The sequence below is a fragment of the Filicampus tigris genome, chromosome 3, assembly GCF_054856515.1.
Source record: "Filicampus tigris isolate MCC_2025a chromosome 3, RoL_Ftig_1.0, whole genome shotgun sequence".
Classification (NCBI taxonomy): Eukaryota; Metazoa; Chordata; class Actinopteri; order Syngnathiformes; family Syngnathidae; genus Filicampus; species Filicampus tigris.
In genome coordinates, this window is record NC_141219.1 from 20,735,619 (window position 1) to 20,754,658 (window position 19,040).

The window sequence follows — 19,040 nt, forward strand, 5'->3', positions numbered from 1 at the left end:
TAAATCCTTCTCCACCGTTAACAGCCCAGCGCACATCTCAGACCCCGTGAAACCATTGAGGATGAAGTCATACACATGAATGACATCATCTCCCAGGCATGTGCAATCACAGAAACTGGATTTGATTCAAGAGTGCATAGGAACACCTGCAAGCATATCTCCCAAACCACAAAGACCACCAAAAGACGTGCATGAAATTAATTACGATCTTTGCAAATTGGTTAAAAGTGTCTTAAGCAAAGAATAGCAAATGGACTGGATGTAAAAACATTTATTGTTGAAGATTGTAAGATACCATATTCAGCAGTGCGTTTTACCAGTCTTTTTTGTCTTTATGTTGCGTCGGCACCTGTTATTTTAACAATGTAAAAAAAAAAATTGCCACAGTAGTTGTGCAGATCTGTGTTGTACACACATTAGAGTGCATACTCATTGCATTTGAGATGCCATTTAAAAATTCATATACATGAGTCACAGACAATCAACAAAGCCCAACAAAGAAGCTGCACATTAGCTGTCCACCTGTGTGTGTACTGTGAAGACAGGATATGAACATGCAAAGAACCCAACAAGGCCTAGATACAAATCATGTTGAAAGAATGTTGCATTTCAGGTTGAACGAAATGATGGTCGATAGTTTTAAAACAAGATGCCATCCCAGAATAACGATCCTATGACACAAAGACAGTGCTGTATTTACAAGATTGAAGTAGCTCATTTTTTGAGCCATCTGTATAGCCGATTAGTGTACCTTGAGACGTCTGGCTTGAGGTACACAGTATGTGAAGAAATGAATAGTATGTTGATGGGAGAACCTGCTGAGAACGTCAACGTGTGGGGGAGGTAACATAGCCTGAAACCTCAATTCATACAGTATAAAGTCAACCTAAACACGTTCGCAGTTCAACATTTGCAAATTCATTTCGCTTTTGTGCTCAAGTCAATCGTGTGGCATCGTGGTGCCAAGGAATTATGTGGAAGTGAGTTGTGAAGCGTCATTTTGAAAAACATTTCACAAGCATTTTGAAGTTTTCTTTTGACAGTGGTAGTGCAATGGAAGTGGGAATCAATTACTTGTTTATTTTCTAGGGCAGGGGTCACGACCAGGTGCCCTCAGGCCTGTTCCAAAATGAGCTCACCTGTGATATGACATTGACATTTCCGATCTTTGTTGTATGGGTGAGCATTTAAAAATATGAACATTTGCAGAGATTTTTAGAAATGGGACTATTAAATGTTGATACAACTTTTGTTTTGCCCATTGTTCCCCCGTTCCTTTTGACCTAACTTAACGTATTGCACTTTGATATTTAATCACTGTTGATAATTATTGTGAGAAATCTTAGCATCATCAGTGTTGTCACATTCTGTAATTAAAGGTAATTTGAGCAAATGTGTTACTTCAGAGGTGTGTATCACTGGTCGCCCATTAATAAGTACTCAAGAAGTAGCTCGGTTTCAAAAATGTTGGCCACCCTGTTCAAGGGAACTCAGTAGTGGGGAAACACTAAATTTCTTGTACAGTCAATTCACTTGCTTCAGTTGTTGTGTCACTTCATTGACCATTTTCACTACAAATTATCGACCGAAAAGAAAAAAAAAAGACATGCACAAGGAATGTTTCTGAAATGACACAATGAGAAAGAGACGAGAACCTAGTCCAACATAAACACATCTGTCCAAAATGACACAATTAAGCAATGCATGTGTATGTTGGTCTTTGGCATGGGTTAACATCTGAGTACAAATTTATGGCTTCATCTGTTAAACCTTTTCACTACAGAATGACATTAATATCCTGTTCAGTATATAGTTCCAACCGTCATTTAGAGTTACAATTGCCATTTGTTACAGGAGGTCGGGAAAACACAAATCAGTTAAAATATAACAATTGAGAAATAATATAAAACATTATGCAGTGGTACGTTTGAGCGGGTACAGTATTTAACTAGACGGGACGAGTAAGCGTTCATTTATTAGGCTGACTGTAGCTCAAGGTCAGCACTGACTAAACATGCTTTGCTCACAGGAATCGGAACAGCTGTGAGGTTTTACAAGATCGCGCCAATAAAAAGGAAAACAGAGCCTACATGGGCCTTCACTTGCAGCAATGACAGTTTGTACACCGTGATGGAGAGCAGCGTGGATTTGTAAAAGCTATCGAGGGTTTTTTAGGCAGGCGGGGGACCAGCTGTGTGAGCTGCTGGTGTGACCCTGGTGTTCCATGAGGTGATCCTGAATGTTTATGTTAATTTCTATTCTGCGATGTTATGCTAACAGTTAATTGATTTGATATATCATTATAAAAGAAGAAAAGTAAAAAGTCAGGACAGATCAGTTCAAGGCTGAAACCCGGGAGCAGCTGAAATGGAAAGACTAAAATCTAACTTGATTTACACCTTCAATGACAGCATAAAAATAATAATAATAATAATAATAAACGCATATATGGGTTGAGGAGGGCGTTTCATTCCAGTTATTTCTCTTCTTCTCAGATGTACGATCTTGCTGCGCCTTGCCCCACAGTTTGGCACAAGACTTGTTCCACACGGCGAGATGAGATCAGCGCATTGGTGGAAATGATTCCACATGGCGAGATGAAGCGACATGATTGGCTGGGAGATGGGCGGCACTCCACCTCTACTGGTCCCCTTCCACTCGTCTCCTGCGAACTGCGGAGAAAGTCAAAACTTTTTAAAATTTCGTTATTCCTCCTGCAAAGGCTAAATGAAATGGAAACAAAGATAACATGCTAAACTACAACTTGTTAGTTATCGGAGCAATGTGTGTGAGTCAGCACGTGGTCAACGTTCACACCCATACGGAACAAACTAAGATGGCGCCACTCTTAATGCAGTGAATGGTCCCATGAATACTGTGAAGAGAAGTCATTGTTAACTTGTACTGAGCACACCCCATGCATCAGACCTGTGCTACTGCAGCTCTGACAGGAGGAGGAACTAAAAGAGAGAGCAGATCATCGGTGCCTAGAAAGTCAAGAGCATCCAAAACAATATCCAGGAACTGAAAGGTAAAATTGATGTAAAACAGCAACAGAAAGTAAAACTACGTACATGTCAATATTGTGATTTTCACTTATTTTATCTTAATAACACTTTTCTACAATGTAATGTACAATGTCAGTGTACATCTTATATAACAGTGTAAATTTAGCATCCCCTCAAATTAACTCAAAACACAGCCATTAATGTCTAGACCAGCAGTCGGCAACCCGCGGCTCCGGAGCCGCCTGTGGCTCTTTCATCCTTTTGTTGCGGCTCTGCGTGGCTTGGGAAAATTAATTATAAGTGTCCGATTGAAGTGCGTGTTATTTGTCTCAAAAACGTGTATCGTGTCTTGTTATTACGTCAAAGTTGTTAACGTCTTTCTTCAGACCTTGTGCAATTTTGGTGATTAGCATTCGCCTTCTCCAGAGACGTTTGACAGCACTTGACGTGTCAGCTAGCTGCCTGCTGCATGCAGCAACATCAAAACTTAACAAAGTATTTTATTTGTGTTTGATCGATTGTAGTTGTCAATTCCAAGATTATTGTGATCTCGAAATACTAAAATAAAATTAGATATCGTCGCTGTCGGCCGAAAAACCTTGAAAGTCAAAATATGGTCAAATTCATTTTTTCACAAGTAGGTTTGGTCCATCCCGACTTCGTCTGTAATTTTTATGCAATTCTAACCAATTTAATGTGGTGAAAATAGCAAATACTCAAATAAAGCACGTTTTCACACCCGGAGGTGTATGCGACAATTAGCACATTGTGGGAATGAGTAGAACTCTGTGGTGCTGTAAAATGTTTTAATCCTATTTCATTTTCATCTGCAATAAATTATTTTAAATGTATCAAAGAAAGCAAGAGTTTGTCAATGTGAATTGACGTAACGGCAAATGTTTCCGCTGGGTACGTCACATTTGTGTCTCATTTGTCATGACACGAACCGCCCCACACCCTGACTTGTTGTAATGAGCAGATTCAGCGCAGGTTGCAACATGTTTTCAAGTGTTGTGCATATATGCAAGTGTGCTCCATACCCAGGTCATTGTTCTTGGTGATGGCGGCAGCAGCTCGAGAGCGCGGCCCCTGCTTGGTGAAGTGGTAGCCGAACTTCACTATGCTGTTGTTCTCCTCCAACATTTTAGCTATCTCCATCTCTACATTGGTACCCAGCTGTTGCCTCTGAAATACAATTCCAGGATCTTAACTTATTCACTGTCAGACATTTTCAGACCCTAATGTTTGAAAAAAAAAAAAAAAAAAAAAAATGAATGAATTCCTGGAATTGAATGGTTGCACAGCGAAAAGACAAATTCGTCAATGGGAGTGAATGAGTTAAAAGGTCTGCACGTCAGACGAGCCACGAGCACGTGGTTTGACTGGCTAGTGGAAAATATGACATATAGGTAAATATTTTCTAAGCTTTGTTTTGCCAGTTGCCATTTACATTGTCAGACATCTAAATAAGGCGAAAGTATTGAGTACTACAGCTAAAGCCAGCAAATCATTGGACGGAGCAGTCAGGGAGATGGAACAATGACGATTGAACTTTGACAGCATAACATACGTTATCTAACGCGTTTCAGTTTGGTATGTTGGTTTGGCATTTATTAAGTTACAATGTAACGACCGAAAGAGCGACGAAATACGACTGCAAAATATTCAGAGCTGAATTCAGCCACTCTAAGCTAAATTGAGCTTCAAATGAATCAGATAGTTCTGACGTGTATTTACCTGGTTGTCTATCTTGATCTCTGTGAGCGTGTCATTGTCTCGCAATGCATCAATCAGCGACTGCATTCCAGCACAAGTGATGAAGTTGGACTCCAAATTCAAACTTCGCAGCGTCTTGTTCTCCCTCAGCGTGTCGCTGAACGCCTGGAAGGGCAACGTTTTAAAAAGTGACTACAGAGTATCTCTGTGTGGTAAAAGCCCTGAGATGAGTGTCCCTCACCACTGCAATGGGGTCGTTACTTCGTGTGGCTGCCATGCTGAACTTGGTTACGTGCGTGTTCTTCCCCATGGCTTTGGCAAAGTCTTTGAGAGTGGGGACGGGGATGTTCTGCGTAAAGAAATTAGCAAGGGGCTCGGTTGAAGGTTGTTGGAAAACTGACCATCAAAGTATGTTGATTCTCAGTGAGTGTTGCACCTTAATGTTGTTCAGGTTGACCTCCGTTAAGGAGGCATCATTGCGCTTGATCCTGTTCAGCGTTTCTTCTACATTTGTGGGATTGGGGGGCTCGTCAAACACGGGGTTCATTTTCTCCCCTTTAACCACATCTTGAGAGAAACACCAAACAATGGTTTGTATTACCCTTTTGTGTTTTGTTTTGTTTTTTGTGACTGCTGAATTTTTGTTAAGGTTAAGGCGATTGCATATCAACAATAACGATATGGTTTTTAGTTATAGCAGTATTACTACATTAATGTAGGAGAAGTTAGTGTTGTTGTTTTTTTGTGTTACATACTGTTGTAGCCCTCTTTCGCTCCAGTTCCGTCATACGTCTGATTACTGGTTACAAGCGTGTGCACACCCAGGATTGCTGCAAACAAAAAGAGGCGTATGACATGCACAGACATGTAACCTAAAATAAAAGTATATCTGAAGGGCAATCTGGGACTGGTGGTCTTGGAACACATGGTATGATTTGGACTAGTAGAACACAATAAAAGGTGGAGTCACAAGTGTGAGCGCTAAATGGGATCGTGTTTAGCTGTGCTAGCAGAGGCAGACTCTATAGGTGTTTTGTTTCTTCAGCCCATATAAATGTAAAAAAAAAAATAAATAAAAAATAATAATTCCATTTACATGCAAGATCACAGAGTTCCGTATCTGTGGCACTGGACAGGGCTTCCTCCAATTCCGGGTCAAGGGTTGTAACATTCTCCTGTCGCATTTCTACTGGTTTCTCTTTCGGAATAAATACTTTGCCTGCAGAGATAAAATGAGAGAGAGTTGAGGAAGGCGCACGACAACAAGGAGACGATTGCATCCTTGTTAAAATGGACAAGAAAATAAATTATTTGTCTGACATGGTGATAAAAGCAGGTTAAAGTAAAAGTTTTACATGCTACATAATGTTTCACAGCCTCTCATGATACTCTTCAGAGCAGAAGAGCTTAATCTTCAACCGGCTTCCAATTCAATTTCCCGCATGGGATGAATAAAGTATCCGTAAAGTATCCATCTAAATGATCTTTCTTTTTTAAGTTTGCTGCCAGTGCCAGAAACTTTCAGGGTCTTATGTCACACCATTCAATATTGATTTATGTAACAAAACTCCACTGTGTGTGAGAAATCCTTCCTGGGTAAATAAAGCTATACATATTATATACATAAAATCAATATTATGCATATTTTAAAAAACATCCTATACGCTGTTCTAATATTATAAATGGTATGTATTGATCAATCTAGTTGTCATTCCAGTTCAGTTAAAATTTGACCCTCCGATTTTCTTGTGTTGTGCTAATATAATAGCATTTGCATGATTAATCAAAATAATTCAAACCACATTTGTTTTCATTTGCCTCCGACACACAGCATGAGTAACAGCAGCAGATTGAGACCGTCACCAAGTGACTGCTTTCTGTGCACTCAGCAACAATGCGGCTTCATATCTCAACGATGAATGTGCAAAATGTGTTTTGCTTTCAGAAATCTTACAATTGTACTGACTTAATTCATTTAGTATTTTTTTTTTTTTCAGATCGTCAGAGATCCATGTGGCTCATTGGGCCGTTTTAAAAAGGGTTCGGCTCCACGCGGTGTTCTTCTGCTACAACATTCCACACCACAATACTCAGTTGAGCTGAACTAAGACTAACAGTCAGGCGAGCATGGCAGTGCCATGGCAACCACTCTGAGGAAAGAAGGGAGAAAAGGGAAGGAAGTCATGAACAATAAGTGAACTGTAATCTAGACTGCGCTGCTGCCGTGTCACAGCCTGTGGATGCCAGAGCTACATGCCTGCAAAAAAACAGGCGCTTTTTACTTGTTTCTAAGTCAGTCAAGCCAGTCTAATTGCTCATACTGGCCCCTGGTGGGGGATCTGGCACTTCCTGGAGCCAACAAAACAGTAAATACAATTATCAGGCTCCTTCCTGCACCTGTTCATTTGGAGCAAAAGACATTAGAGACGTTTGTGGTTTGCGGTCATAACATCCCAAAAAAATCCCAGTTTTATCTACATCATGGATTCAACTACGAACACACCAAAAGGAAACCACAAACATGAGTCACATCGCAAAGAATCCTGATGCTAGCACAAAGAGAAAAATAGGGTATGTCTTCCAGGAAGTGAAGCAAATTATTGACGTTGTATGCCAGCGATTAGATTTAAAAAGCCTCAAAATGTATACATTGTTAATCTCTACATACAAAACCTCAAACTTCTTAGATTGGAAATGAGGGAAATTGAGTTAGAATAGAAAACCCAAGAGAAAAATGACAAGAAAAACTGATTATAAAAGAGGATAATATCCTTTGCAGTGGCTTCCAAGGCACTCAAGGAGGCTGTTTTAATTTATCAGCAGGGGGTGAAATGAAGAAGGGGAAGGCAATCTGCAACATTCCACATAATTACAGCAATGATTCAAGTTTTCCATGTCGTCATAGGACTTGCACACATGCACATATGGAACGCATTACGACCAGTTACCAGTGCGGGTTCAGCATGGATGTCAAGATGTCATCTTCACATTTCCTCGACATTAGCTCAAAGAATATATTAATCTTTAAAAGATTCCGACAAGGGGAACTCCTTTGGACCATGCTAGCACTACACTACTGAGGTAGGGATGATAAACAGAACACTGTTTCATAGTTTGCTGCCATCCCTCTTCTGCTATACCGTTTTCCCACTATGGTGTCCTGCAAAGCTCTTCAAAAGCATGCGTATAAGAAGTAGCTTCTTTCAGCAAGGAAAGGTCATTATTATGGCACAGCTGGATTTAGAGGGCTGAAGAATTTTGAAAAATAATCTAACTGCCATTACCCCCCCCCCCGAATATTGCGATTTAATATGCAATAATTTTTCAAGGTCCTCTTCTCTAATATTAAAAAAAAAAACAAGCAATAAATTAATCTGTATTACAATAAACAATATCAGATTTATTGTACATAAATGTTTTGGTCATAAATATATAAATAAAGGCAAAGGACCCACAAATTAATATGACAGATATCTAGTTCAATTCTAGAGTTGTTAACTCGCTGTGCTTTGAATTGCAGTCTTTTAAACGTTTACTCTGACAACTTCACAAAATTGCACCAAAAAAGTGTGACGAAAACATAAAATCCATCCATCCAATCATTGAGTTATAAAACAGACTACAAAAATAAAATAAATTTGTGGCTTTATCACTTCAATTTTCTATGTTTCATGAAACAATGATTTCCAAACATATGGACTGCACTTCGTAAGCACTAAACTTATCTAAATAAATTAATTAATCCTACCGACCGACCGAAATGAGGCAGAGGTTTGTTCGTTTTGAAAATTAGATTCTACTACATTGGAATGTCGATTTGAATTTGATTAATTGTTCAGCCTAGGCGGTATTATTTAATTCCAGGTTATTTCAAATTAATTACCACTATCTTAATTCAAAGTCTCAAATTTCTATTTTTACTTTAGATAAGCTACTTCATGACATCACTGCTGTAGCAATAGTGCCAAAGTGTGGATCGGCAAGCAAATACTCCAGGATAATTATTTTGCAGGGATTCCAAAATGGTGTATTGAATAAGGCCCAACTACTATATTATGTAGGGAAAGATTTCCATTTTTTTTTTTAGGACTTGTTGAAAATGCATACACACTTATGGGCCGTGCCAACATGTATGGTGTAATAACCCTTGACTAAAGGATATTTGAACACAAACAGTGAGCCAATCCATGTGGACAGGTACTATAGCAATACTAACATATACAGTATTAATATTAGAGCATCTTCCGGAGTCACTCAGTTTTGAAACTCCTCTTTGTTTGTGTCTGTATGTCTATATTCTATTGTCCCCTGGTGGCCAAAGATCACACACCAGAAGGAGCCTAATGTGGGGTTGTAACGGATTAATGGCATTTCCATGTATTTCAATACGGAAATACAATTTGAGATACAAGGGTTTTGGCAGAATGAAAAAAAAGTCTTAAGTCAAGGCACCACCGTACTAATTTCTAGAACTGAGTCCAAAATACAGTTCACTGTTGCACTGCTTTATATGCTTTCTGTCAGCTCACCCCACGCACAATGGTGGTGCTCCCCCGCACTCCCGCCATCATGTTGCATAAGAGCGGACAAGCGTTATAGTAATATTTGCAAAGACAGCAGCAGAGTAGTTACAGCTGTGCGTCTCAACTGCATTACCACTACAGACACAAACCCACTCAGGCACACCAGTTCTCCATTCCAGTTCACATTATGAATAAGTAGGCGGAGTTAACAACATGTCTCTTGTTTTTTTTTAACTATCATCATCATCGTGATATGGTTGATGTCTGCAATAGCAAGTGTCCTTTTCCTTTTTTACGAGGCAAATTGTTGCAGTTCTTTTAAGAGTGGACTCGGAAATACTTACACTAACTATATTACATGTAAGCATATTTTATCCTGACGCCTTAATATTTCGCTGTTCAACTGTGTTGCTTTTCTTATGACCATAATGGATTCATGCTGCTCAGCTTCACGCACCTTTTTTCTCTCCGGTGAAGGGTACGATGTCTTCTCTGTCCTTGTACTCCATAGCTTCCTTCTCCAGGTACTTGAGGAGACGCTCTCTGTCAAACCTTCCTGTGGCTTGTTTTGTCGTTTGGTTCTTCTGACGTAAACCCGCCGGAAGAAGCGCATTCTAAGTGGGACCAAAGACAAACATTAGTAGATGTGTGAATTGAAATACATGAAAAGATATAGATCAGAAACGGCCCCCTCCTCCAATTGTCACTGAGCGCTGACCTCTGGGTCCATTTCCTCCAGTGCCGTCTCCAGCTGTTTGAGCTCATCCACCGACAAACTGTTAAGGATCTCATCTTCATCCAGATCCTTGTACTTGTCCAGGTCCTTTTTGAATGACAACGTCATGATGCTCACTGTTGCTTTCCCGACCACACTGAACAGCAGACTGCAGCCCCACTTTCAATGTCTCCGCTTTGCTGCCCCACAGCAAAGAAAAGGCTACCTGAAGACTAAGAGAAAAAACACACAAACAATATAACTTCCTGTTTCTGTCAGCTGGAATATGACTAAAATGTTTACTTTAGTTTTTTTGCCCTAGGTTCAGTTACGATTGAGTGCTATGATTTCTGCCTAGCAACTCGTCGTTCGACAATTGTGTTCTGAAAAAAAACTGTTCTATTCAACTACAATTAGGCAACAGTAACAATATTTCGGTAATGACGTCCAGCTGTCCATCCATCTTCTATACCGTTTATCCGCATTAGGGTCACAGGTGAGCTGAAGCCCATCGTAGCTGACTTTGGATGAGAGGTGGGGTACACCTGGAGTGGTCGCTAGCCAATCTCAGGACAAATACAGGTATAGACTAAACTATTCACATTCACACCTGCGGGCAATTTAGAGTCTTCAAATTCAAAGAACATGCATGTTTTTGAATGTGAGAGACCCACGCAAGTGGGGACGAGAAGAGTTTGCAAGCTCCACACACGGAGGCCCAAGTGAGGATTTGAAACCCGAATCTCAGAATTGTGAGGCAGACGTGCAATCCATACGTCCGTCTGCCGTGCTACACAGATAGAATGTTTTCAAATAAATCATCATCAAAACATTGTCATTTGAAGAGCCATTCCTTTTGTAGTTTTCCTTGCAGAGCATAGCCCAGAGTCATAAGTGGATGCCTCACTCTTATTAAAAAATTCCAGCAAATGTAATCAAGTCTTTTGTAAACGGGGCCAATGTTGATCTCATCCTTGTGAAACAATTGTTGATCACAGCCGCCTGTGCCGCACATAAAGCTTTGCAATGACGCAACCCCACAGCTGGAACAAAGAAACAACTTTCTCAGAAAATCCACAAACTGACCGCTCCTATCAAGACAGCTAACTCTCGTCCGGTGAACCCAACGGGCTACTTCAACACCAGAGACAAACAAAGTCTCTGTCTACCATATCATAACTGACCCTGATGCGTAATTTTAAATCCATATGTGCCATCATAGGAACATTTGAACAAACAATGTGCCTGAGTGATGAATGAAGCATGGTGAAGACATTTCAGAATGAGTGTCTATCCCGTGAGACTCTGTGATGAGACCTCCATTTTCTGTTCACTCTCCCACGCCACAGTTGGAACACAACATGACCTCATCATTTCCAGATTTTCCTAAAGCTGTCCACATCTGTTAGCCCTACTCCCTCCACAAAACTAGGCAGACATTTAACCCCAAACTTTCCTTAAAGAGAAAAGCAACCCAAACACATTTTTTTCCAAGAATATGTTCCCAGCAGGCCCACTAGTTGAAACATGGCATTATGATTATTATTGTGTGTGTGGAATATGAGTTAATCAGCAAAAAACACACTTTTTTAGCCATCTCACTTCTTTTGTCACTTCTGTCGACTGAAAATGACTTCACAACTGCCCAGGGCGCAGGTAACGGCCAATCACAGCTCAGCTTCAGAAAACTGGTCAGCCGTGAATGATCGTTACCTGAGCAGTTGCGATGTCATTTTCAGTCGACAGAAGTGACAAAATGGCTGCCCCGAGAGATGGCTAAAAACGGATGGATTAACTCTTATTCCACAAATGCAATATTTTACCAGAATGCCTTGTTTCAACTAGTGGGCTTGCATAGAACATACTTGAAAAAAATATGTTTGGGTTGACTTCCCCTTTAGGTTTTCTTGGGACTACTTTTACAAGAAAGTGAACATTAAGCAACTACCTCAACCTAAAAGATTCTTTAAACATTTCTGGCTGTTTCCCCGGTGCTGCTGGAGTCAGGGATTTCTCCACTTCAGAGGAGTTTCCTCAAGACGCTGTAGCTACTGTACATGTGCTGTTCGGTTGCTCGCCTCAACAATTCTTCCTTTGTCCTTCTCTAACTCTTCCCCTAGCCTTCCTGCTCCATTAAACCACCACAACAAACACATTAGGGAGAAATGCTAAGAGTCACACCAGGGGCATTAGCCAGCCTGAGTGCCAGCGGATAACGTTGAACTGAAATGTCAACACTGATGGCTTTAATCAACAGCAATAATACCACTCAGATAATTTTCACTCAAATGTGTCAAGTTGCCATACAGTTTTATATACAGCAGGGCCAGTGTTTAGAATGTTAAAGAGGAAGTCAACGCAAACATTTTTATTTCAAGCCTACTAGTTGAAACAGGGCATTCTAATAAATATTGCGTTTGTGGAATAAGTGTAAACGACTCGTTTTCAGCCATCTCCGGGGGCGGCCATTTTGTCTTCGGTCGACTGAAAATGACATCACAACTGCTCACGACGACCAATCACGGCTCAGATTCAGAAAACAGGTCAGCAAAACGAGTGCATTTTGCTGCTTAACTTATATTCCACGAACCCCAAATTAATCAGAATGCCATGTTTCAACTGGTGGGCCTGCTGGGAACAGATTCTTGAAAAAATGGGGTGTTTGGGTTGACTTCCGCTTTAACCTTTGAAACAATGAAATATTTGTGGCACATAATTTTTTGATCAATCAGGTTAAATTGAGTAATTTCCCGCAGCGCACCTGGTGTTCTCTCATCAGTGATGGGCCACAAAACCATGGATGGGAATTTGGGCTGTGTTTCACCAAGTGATACAGTTTATCAGCCCACAGTGTGGTTTAATGGTAATCTCATCTGTCTTGCATTTGTGCTGCAGGATCTGCAGGTTTAATGCCTCCAGCTAAAATTGCTCGTGAAAGAGAGCAAGCCGTTTTTAACACTTTAGATTGTTCAATAATTTTTTAAAATAACACCCATGTGTGGGTGACAACACTAAAGCCAACTGCAAATTTAGGCATTTTCAACACAAGCAGGTTGATTTTAAAAACATCGGAAGAAATTCATTTTGAAACATACCTTGGAGAAACGACGACTGTTGTTTTATAAGTGTGGTATTTGTGTGAATAAGAAGAGTAATATTGAGTAATATTTGAGATGTTAAGTTTGTCTTTGTGAACAATATATGCTTTCAATAAAACATTGTCACCATATAACGGCGAGTACTCAAATGAAAATATTGGTACTTGTAGGGGGCTGAAAAAAAAGTGGTATCGGTGCATACCTGGTCAAAATGTCAGCTACTACTGAAAAGCACTGGGGGTAAAAGTGTGATGATAGTTCTGGTCAGGATTTGGAGAAAGTGCAGGATAAAGCAGCCAGGATAAACATAAGTCACACACATATAATGCTCTTATGACAAGATGAGCCCGAAATAACACCGTTCACAATATTATCCTCTTTTCTCAAACAGCAACCACTTCAAGGCCCAGTAAAATAGACAAATATTAGTGCATGCACACTGCGATATAATGGGTGAAGGGTGAAGACAGCGCACCAAAAGGATTCACTAGTACAGTCTGATTAATTCCATTCTCCTTCTCATCTCTGCTAATCCTACAACACAAACAGTAAGCCAATAATGCTGCAAACCTGTCTACACAACACACTTTGTCACCTTGGCCTTCTTGACACTGACCTCGCGCGCACAATTGACACTTCAACTTGCATATTATTAGCAGAGAGCATAACGGAGCCACATGTATATGATTTTGCAAATCTGTAATTAGATATCCAAAGGTTGTAAGTGGTGGGAGGAAAAGAAAAAAAATACATGAGAGAAATGAATAGGAAGTGCTTTAGTCTTAGTCCCTTATTACAGTAGACCGCCCTGACACAAGACTATAGTTAGAATTACCCAGCTTCCTCATCCCACACGTTGCTCTATTTTATTCCCATAATGTCTCCATCTTGTTCATCCTCCACTACACTACGCTGATGATGGAAGAATAGTGTGTGAAATTGTGAATACAATCTATATAATCGACCAAATACAGAGGTGAGAAGACTTGTCTGAAATGTGTCTTGCCCAAAATAAATGTTTTATTTTTTTCAAATGTTAAGAAATACAAATTTACACATGTAAATAATAAATAGGCTCTCTTAAAAGGCCTAGATACACCAATCCGACTTCAGAGGTCGTGAAACGTCGTGGCGTCTGATTGCGGCGTCTGATTGGTGTAGTGACCACCGCCGAAGCGTCGTAATATGTCAGGAAGCGTCTGGTGGGCGTTTCAGCATGTTGAATCGGCGTCATGAGTCACTCTGATTGGCTTTTAGCTAGCAAATCAGCGCTCGGAGCACCAACGGGCAGTGACAAATGCGGATAAACAGCCTTTGCTACCTTAATCTTCTTACATGTACAAGAGTTGACTATTTAACTATTTCACTTTACCGAGTCAAGAACGTGAGTGTTTACTTTGCGTGGGAGTTCATCGGGAGCGAAGAAAATAGCTGAATGCATTGTTTACGTTTTTATATTCCGCCCCCGCCTATAGCTTTCCGGTTGGATTTTTCTAACCATGAGAAATGGTGACTACTGCCGCCGATGGTGTGGAAGGGTATTAGATCTCACGCATGCGCAGAAGGTACTTTAATGGTCAGCGTCGCTGTCTGTCGTGTATTCCTCCAGCGTGACGTGCCGACAGCCGGCCCGACGTCACAGGGGGTAAGCGTCTGTCACAGTTGGCCAACGTCGGATTGGTCTATCTAGGCCTAAGGTCTTGGCAATGACAAGGCAGGAAATGGGGTATTCCTCAAAATAACACACATGATTGCATACTCCCCATTTCAAGCTGCGCACTCAAGACACATACTACATTATTACTGTACTATTTATAATAAGAGAAGCTTTCAAGGAGCTCCCGGTCTTTCAGTTTGGCCAAAATGAAAAAAAAAAAAAAGAAAGCTTAAAAACAATACAAGAAAAGTAGTGCAGATTGAGTGTACACGCAAAACTGCCGCGAGCCAACTCTACTCTCTCATTCTTTGACACCCACGTCACTCACCAGACCAGGCCCAGCAGATTTTTAAAGCAATTCACATTCAAAAAGTCACAGATACTCGAGTAGAGTCGAGTGAGGATGGCGACCCCCAAGTGAACAAAAATAATCAGAGCTGGGCATTCATCGAGGCTTTAGTCAGTCTATGAGTTCCTGTCTATATTTCAGACCCGCCCACTGATGTGAAAATTATGTTCCCGATGCCATTTGGCTGTCACCAACGAGGGACGGTCTGGGACACAGGGGTCAGCTGGAAATACCGCCCAGATGTTAATAGACGGATAGACGATGCCCAGCTCTGAAAATAATACATGTACCTCACAGGGACCTGCGATTGTGTTTAACAATGTAAAATAATTTTGTATTAGATTAGTCGATTAATTGATGGGATTAGGTCTGCAGGTATCGAATATTTTGGTATTTGGATATCTTACTGAAAATTGATTAACCAGGTATTCGGATAAAAATAAAAAATAGATGTCCGCCTCACAGTTGCAGAGGTCGAATCCGTGCATGTTTTCCCCGTGCCTTTGTGGGTTTTCTCTGGATACTCCGGTTTCCTCCCACATTCCAAAAACATGCACGGGAGGTTAATTGGACAATCTAAATTGCCCCTAGGTGTGGACAATCTAAATTGCCCCTAGGTGTGACTGTGAGTGCAAATGTTTGTTTGTCTCTGTGTGCCCTGCTATTGGCTGGCAACCAGTTCAGGGTGTACCCCGCCTACTGCACGAAGACAGCTGGGATAGGCACCAGCACGCCCGTGACCCTTTTGAGGATAAGCGGATTGGACAATGGATGGATGGATGATTTGCTTGGTTAACTCATTCACTGCCAGACATTTTCAGACCCACTTTTATCCTAACATTTTAAGAAAATTTGAAAAAAATACAAAGAAGTTCCTGGGATTGAATGGCTGGACTGTGAAAATACAAATAAATTCATCTTTGGCAGTGAATGACTTAGAGAACAATTATCAATACAGACAAAAAAAAAATACACTTAATAATAAACGACCAACTGGTATTAATTTTCACATAATCAACAATTTATACAATTTAAACATTGCAGCACACTATTTTCCTCTCTAGAAACATCAGTGAGATTTTAGACGCTGCTAAATGCTGGCAGCAGGAGTGTCTGCGTAATTAAGTAATTTTTCTTAGTGTCCTTACTTAGCAATTCAAAATTATCTCAGGATGACGTGTTGTTGGTAGCAACAGTTTGTGACGGCAATATAAACACCCCAAACAGTCTGGAAGACGTGTCAAGTCAGCAGTTATGCTGCGAAACGCTGCCAGGAACAAATTCAAAATAAAAGGGTAGCAATGCATTGATGTCCATGTATTTATGGTCAGGTAAGGTATATTTTGAAGCTGGCCTTTTTACCACATTGGCGGTGTGTTACTGTCATCTATAGGCTTGACTTCTTCCTGAGAGCGTACACATAAATAAAGCGGGTACTCAAGGCAGAATCAGGTACCTATGGTACCCAAATTATTCGAGGACTCGTTTCAGCCCTAGACGGGATATATTCGATAACTGCAGCTCTAGCTAGAGTACATAAATAAATTGGCTTGAATGGGAGTTTAGAATGTTAAAATGCTTGTAGTTAAAAACAAACTATCGTTATTGAAGGCTCTATGATGGTCGTGATGATGGTTTTGACTCTGTAATTTTTTTAAGCTACAGTATAGTAGTATCTTAATTTACAAGTGCCCCAACTTAAAACTATTTTTGTGTTGAGAGCCAAAATTTGTGTTAAAAGCAAGTAGGGTTGAAACGATTAATCGGATAACTCTAACTTAAATAACTCTTTTGCAAAAAAATAATAAATAATAATGGCAACGTAAAATCTTTGCCACGAAGCTCACAACTCGTTTGGTTTACACTGTACACAAGATTTCTCAGCAGGTTGTTTTCTCTTTATACAAACAAATCCTATCTGCAGAGCCTGTTTGTCTGCAACAAAACACTGCATCGGGTAGGTGTGGCAGACGGTAGGTTTCACCACGAATTATCATGTCAGCATGCATACTCCATTCAGGTACAAACAGCAGCTACCTCACAGCTTGTAAGACGATCAGCTGAAAGCTCACTTTCCCCGAGCAACCATGCACCATGACATGCGGGCCACACCCAGCATTCACCAATGCCGCAGATAGACTAAACCTAAAATGAACTCAGATGTAGAATGTGAACATGAAAGTATACTTGGATTCAGGAACACAACTGCATGATCTTGCAGCTGATTATTGACTGTATGTGATATTTTACACTTCCTCCTTCAATGCTCTCAATGATGGGAGTAGCCCTAGCTTGAAACTATACGAATACTGACGTGTTACTGCGTTTGCCTGAAACGAAATTTAATCATATCCTGGAAACGAGATACTGAACTAGACGGAGCACTTGTGTCAAGTACGTGAATAATTGGACGTTATTGTGTTGTCAGCAACAACACGCCCATTGACTGACAACGCGTAAATTGCGTTCTGTGGAGAAGTTTACGTAAATGTAACCACTATGAATTTCATTTATCACCTACGTTTAACTCGTCATGACATGTTTATGACGATTCGACCGGTAGTTAGAATCCGTCATAATCTACATAACATTGGTATAAGCAAATCCACATTTAAATGAAGACGATTTTGAATATCCACTGAAACTTGTTCTCTGATAAAAACAGCCTGACAGCAGCCAGCTAACAGGCTAACATTTGCTCAACAGTGCTAATGGTTGAAGCTAGCTCATCCAGCTCGAGGGCATACATGCATACAAACATACAAGTGGCAGTTTATGTACTATAACTGCAATTATTCCCACGAGATCACCGATAAACATACGCGTTTAGTGAACGCATCCCTCGCACGTCTTACCTGGGGAAGATGAAACGAGGTGGAGTGATGAGAGGACTTCCTCGTGAGGACAGTGTCCAGACCGTTTGATTTCTTAACTCAGCCCAAGGGTGGTAAAACAGGGAAAACAGAGTGCTGCATATTCACTGACTGACGTACAAATTGACCAATAGACACAGCAGTTACACGATTTTTTAACCAATGGTAGCAAAGTACCCTCCCCCTGAGGAAAAAAACTGCTAGTGGGGCGGAAATGAGTTGAAAGAGACAGAATGTACTACTGTATTTTTTATAGCCCATTTAATTTTACTTTTAAAAGCATAATATTACTTTTTATCCTCAGTTTAGCTGTGTGGACTCTTAATAAAACATGCATGGAAGGTCAGTTTTGACAGAAAAGGGAAAATGTAACACATATGACAGTGACAGTGCATATACTGTGTATGTATTTAACAATTTTGAATCATAGCAATATAAGGGTCATTGGACAACAGAATTGGACAACATTTTTCTGCCCCCACGCCCATGGAATTTTCAATGATCCAAGCAAAAACAGTAAAGATGCATTGTGTAAATTAAAAACACAATGCATGTTTTGATGACCAACTTACGACTACAACAAATGATTTGTTTTACAATCAGGTTTTGGGTAGGTGGTAGGCTGTTTAGCACGTCGCCTCACAGTTCAGAGATTGTGGGTTCGATCCCGGCTCCCGCCTCCCCTGTGTGGAGTCTTACTGATATAAAATGCCAGTATCTCAGATTTGTTGTATCAAATTATATTCATGGACAGATGGTATATATTTGAATCTACAGGATAGAAAGCAGATGATTGGTGGAAAACAATGTACTGACATTGTTTGGTTGTGTAAACGTTATTATAATATTGAGCAACAGCAGATTAGTTGTCTGAATATTATGAAAAATAGTACAATTGCTTTGGTTAAACTGAGAGTATTTAAATATTAGTTCCCCAGGGCTTCTTTGTTTTAAAAAAAGTACCACCTATCTCTCTCTAAATTGTCGCTGTAACTTGTCTTTATCTCTCTAAACACACACAGCACTCACAAATTGTGAGTCATAATAATACAATACTTTAGCGTACACTTCAGAACAATGTCACATGACCATGATGATAGA

General features: G+C 40.3%; 1 protein-coding gene across 1 annotated transcript; it reads right to left on the minus strand.

The window, feature by feature from the left end:
- Positions 1-256: 256 nt before the first annotated feature.
- tmod2 (tropomodulin 2) lies at positions 257-18,068 on the minus strand. The gene is made up of 10 exons (XM_086025752.1): positions 17,922-18,068; positions 9,966-10,195; positions 9,705-9,861; positions 5,821-5,943; positions 5,480-5,554; positions 5,161-5,291; positions 4,966-5,073; positions 4,746-4,889; positions 4,049-4,193; positions 257-2,672 (listed from the first exon to the last, which is right to left on the minus strand). Exons 2-10 carry the CDS (start codon positions 10,089-10,091, stop codon positions 2,641-2,643), a joined length of 1,041 nt encoding a protein of 346 aa, XP_085881878.1. The 5' UTR covers positions 10,092-10,195; positions 17,922-18,068; the 3' UTR covers positions 257-2,640.
- Positions 18,069-19,040: the final 972 nt, after the last annotated feature.

Excerpts from the sequence above, each read along its gene's own strand:
- tmod2 (XM_086025752.1), bottom strand. The coding sequence starts at position 10,091 with ATGACGTTGTCATTCAAAAAGGACCTGGACAAGTACAAGGATCTGGAT. Across the intron at positions 9,862-9,965 it reads TGGAGGAAATGGACCCAGAG|AATGCGCTTCTTCCGGCGGG; the intron begins GTCAGCGCTCAG and ends GGTCCCACTTAG. Across the intron at positions 4,890-4,965 it reads GTAACGACCCCATTGCAGTG|GCGTTCAGCGACACGCTGAG; the intron begins GTGAGGGACACT and ends TTGCCCTTCCAG.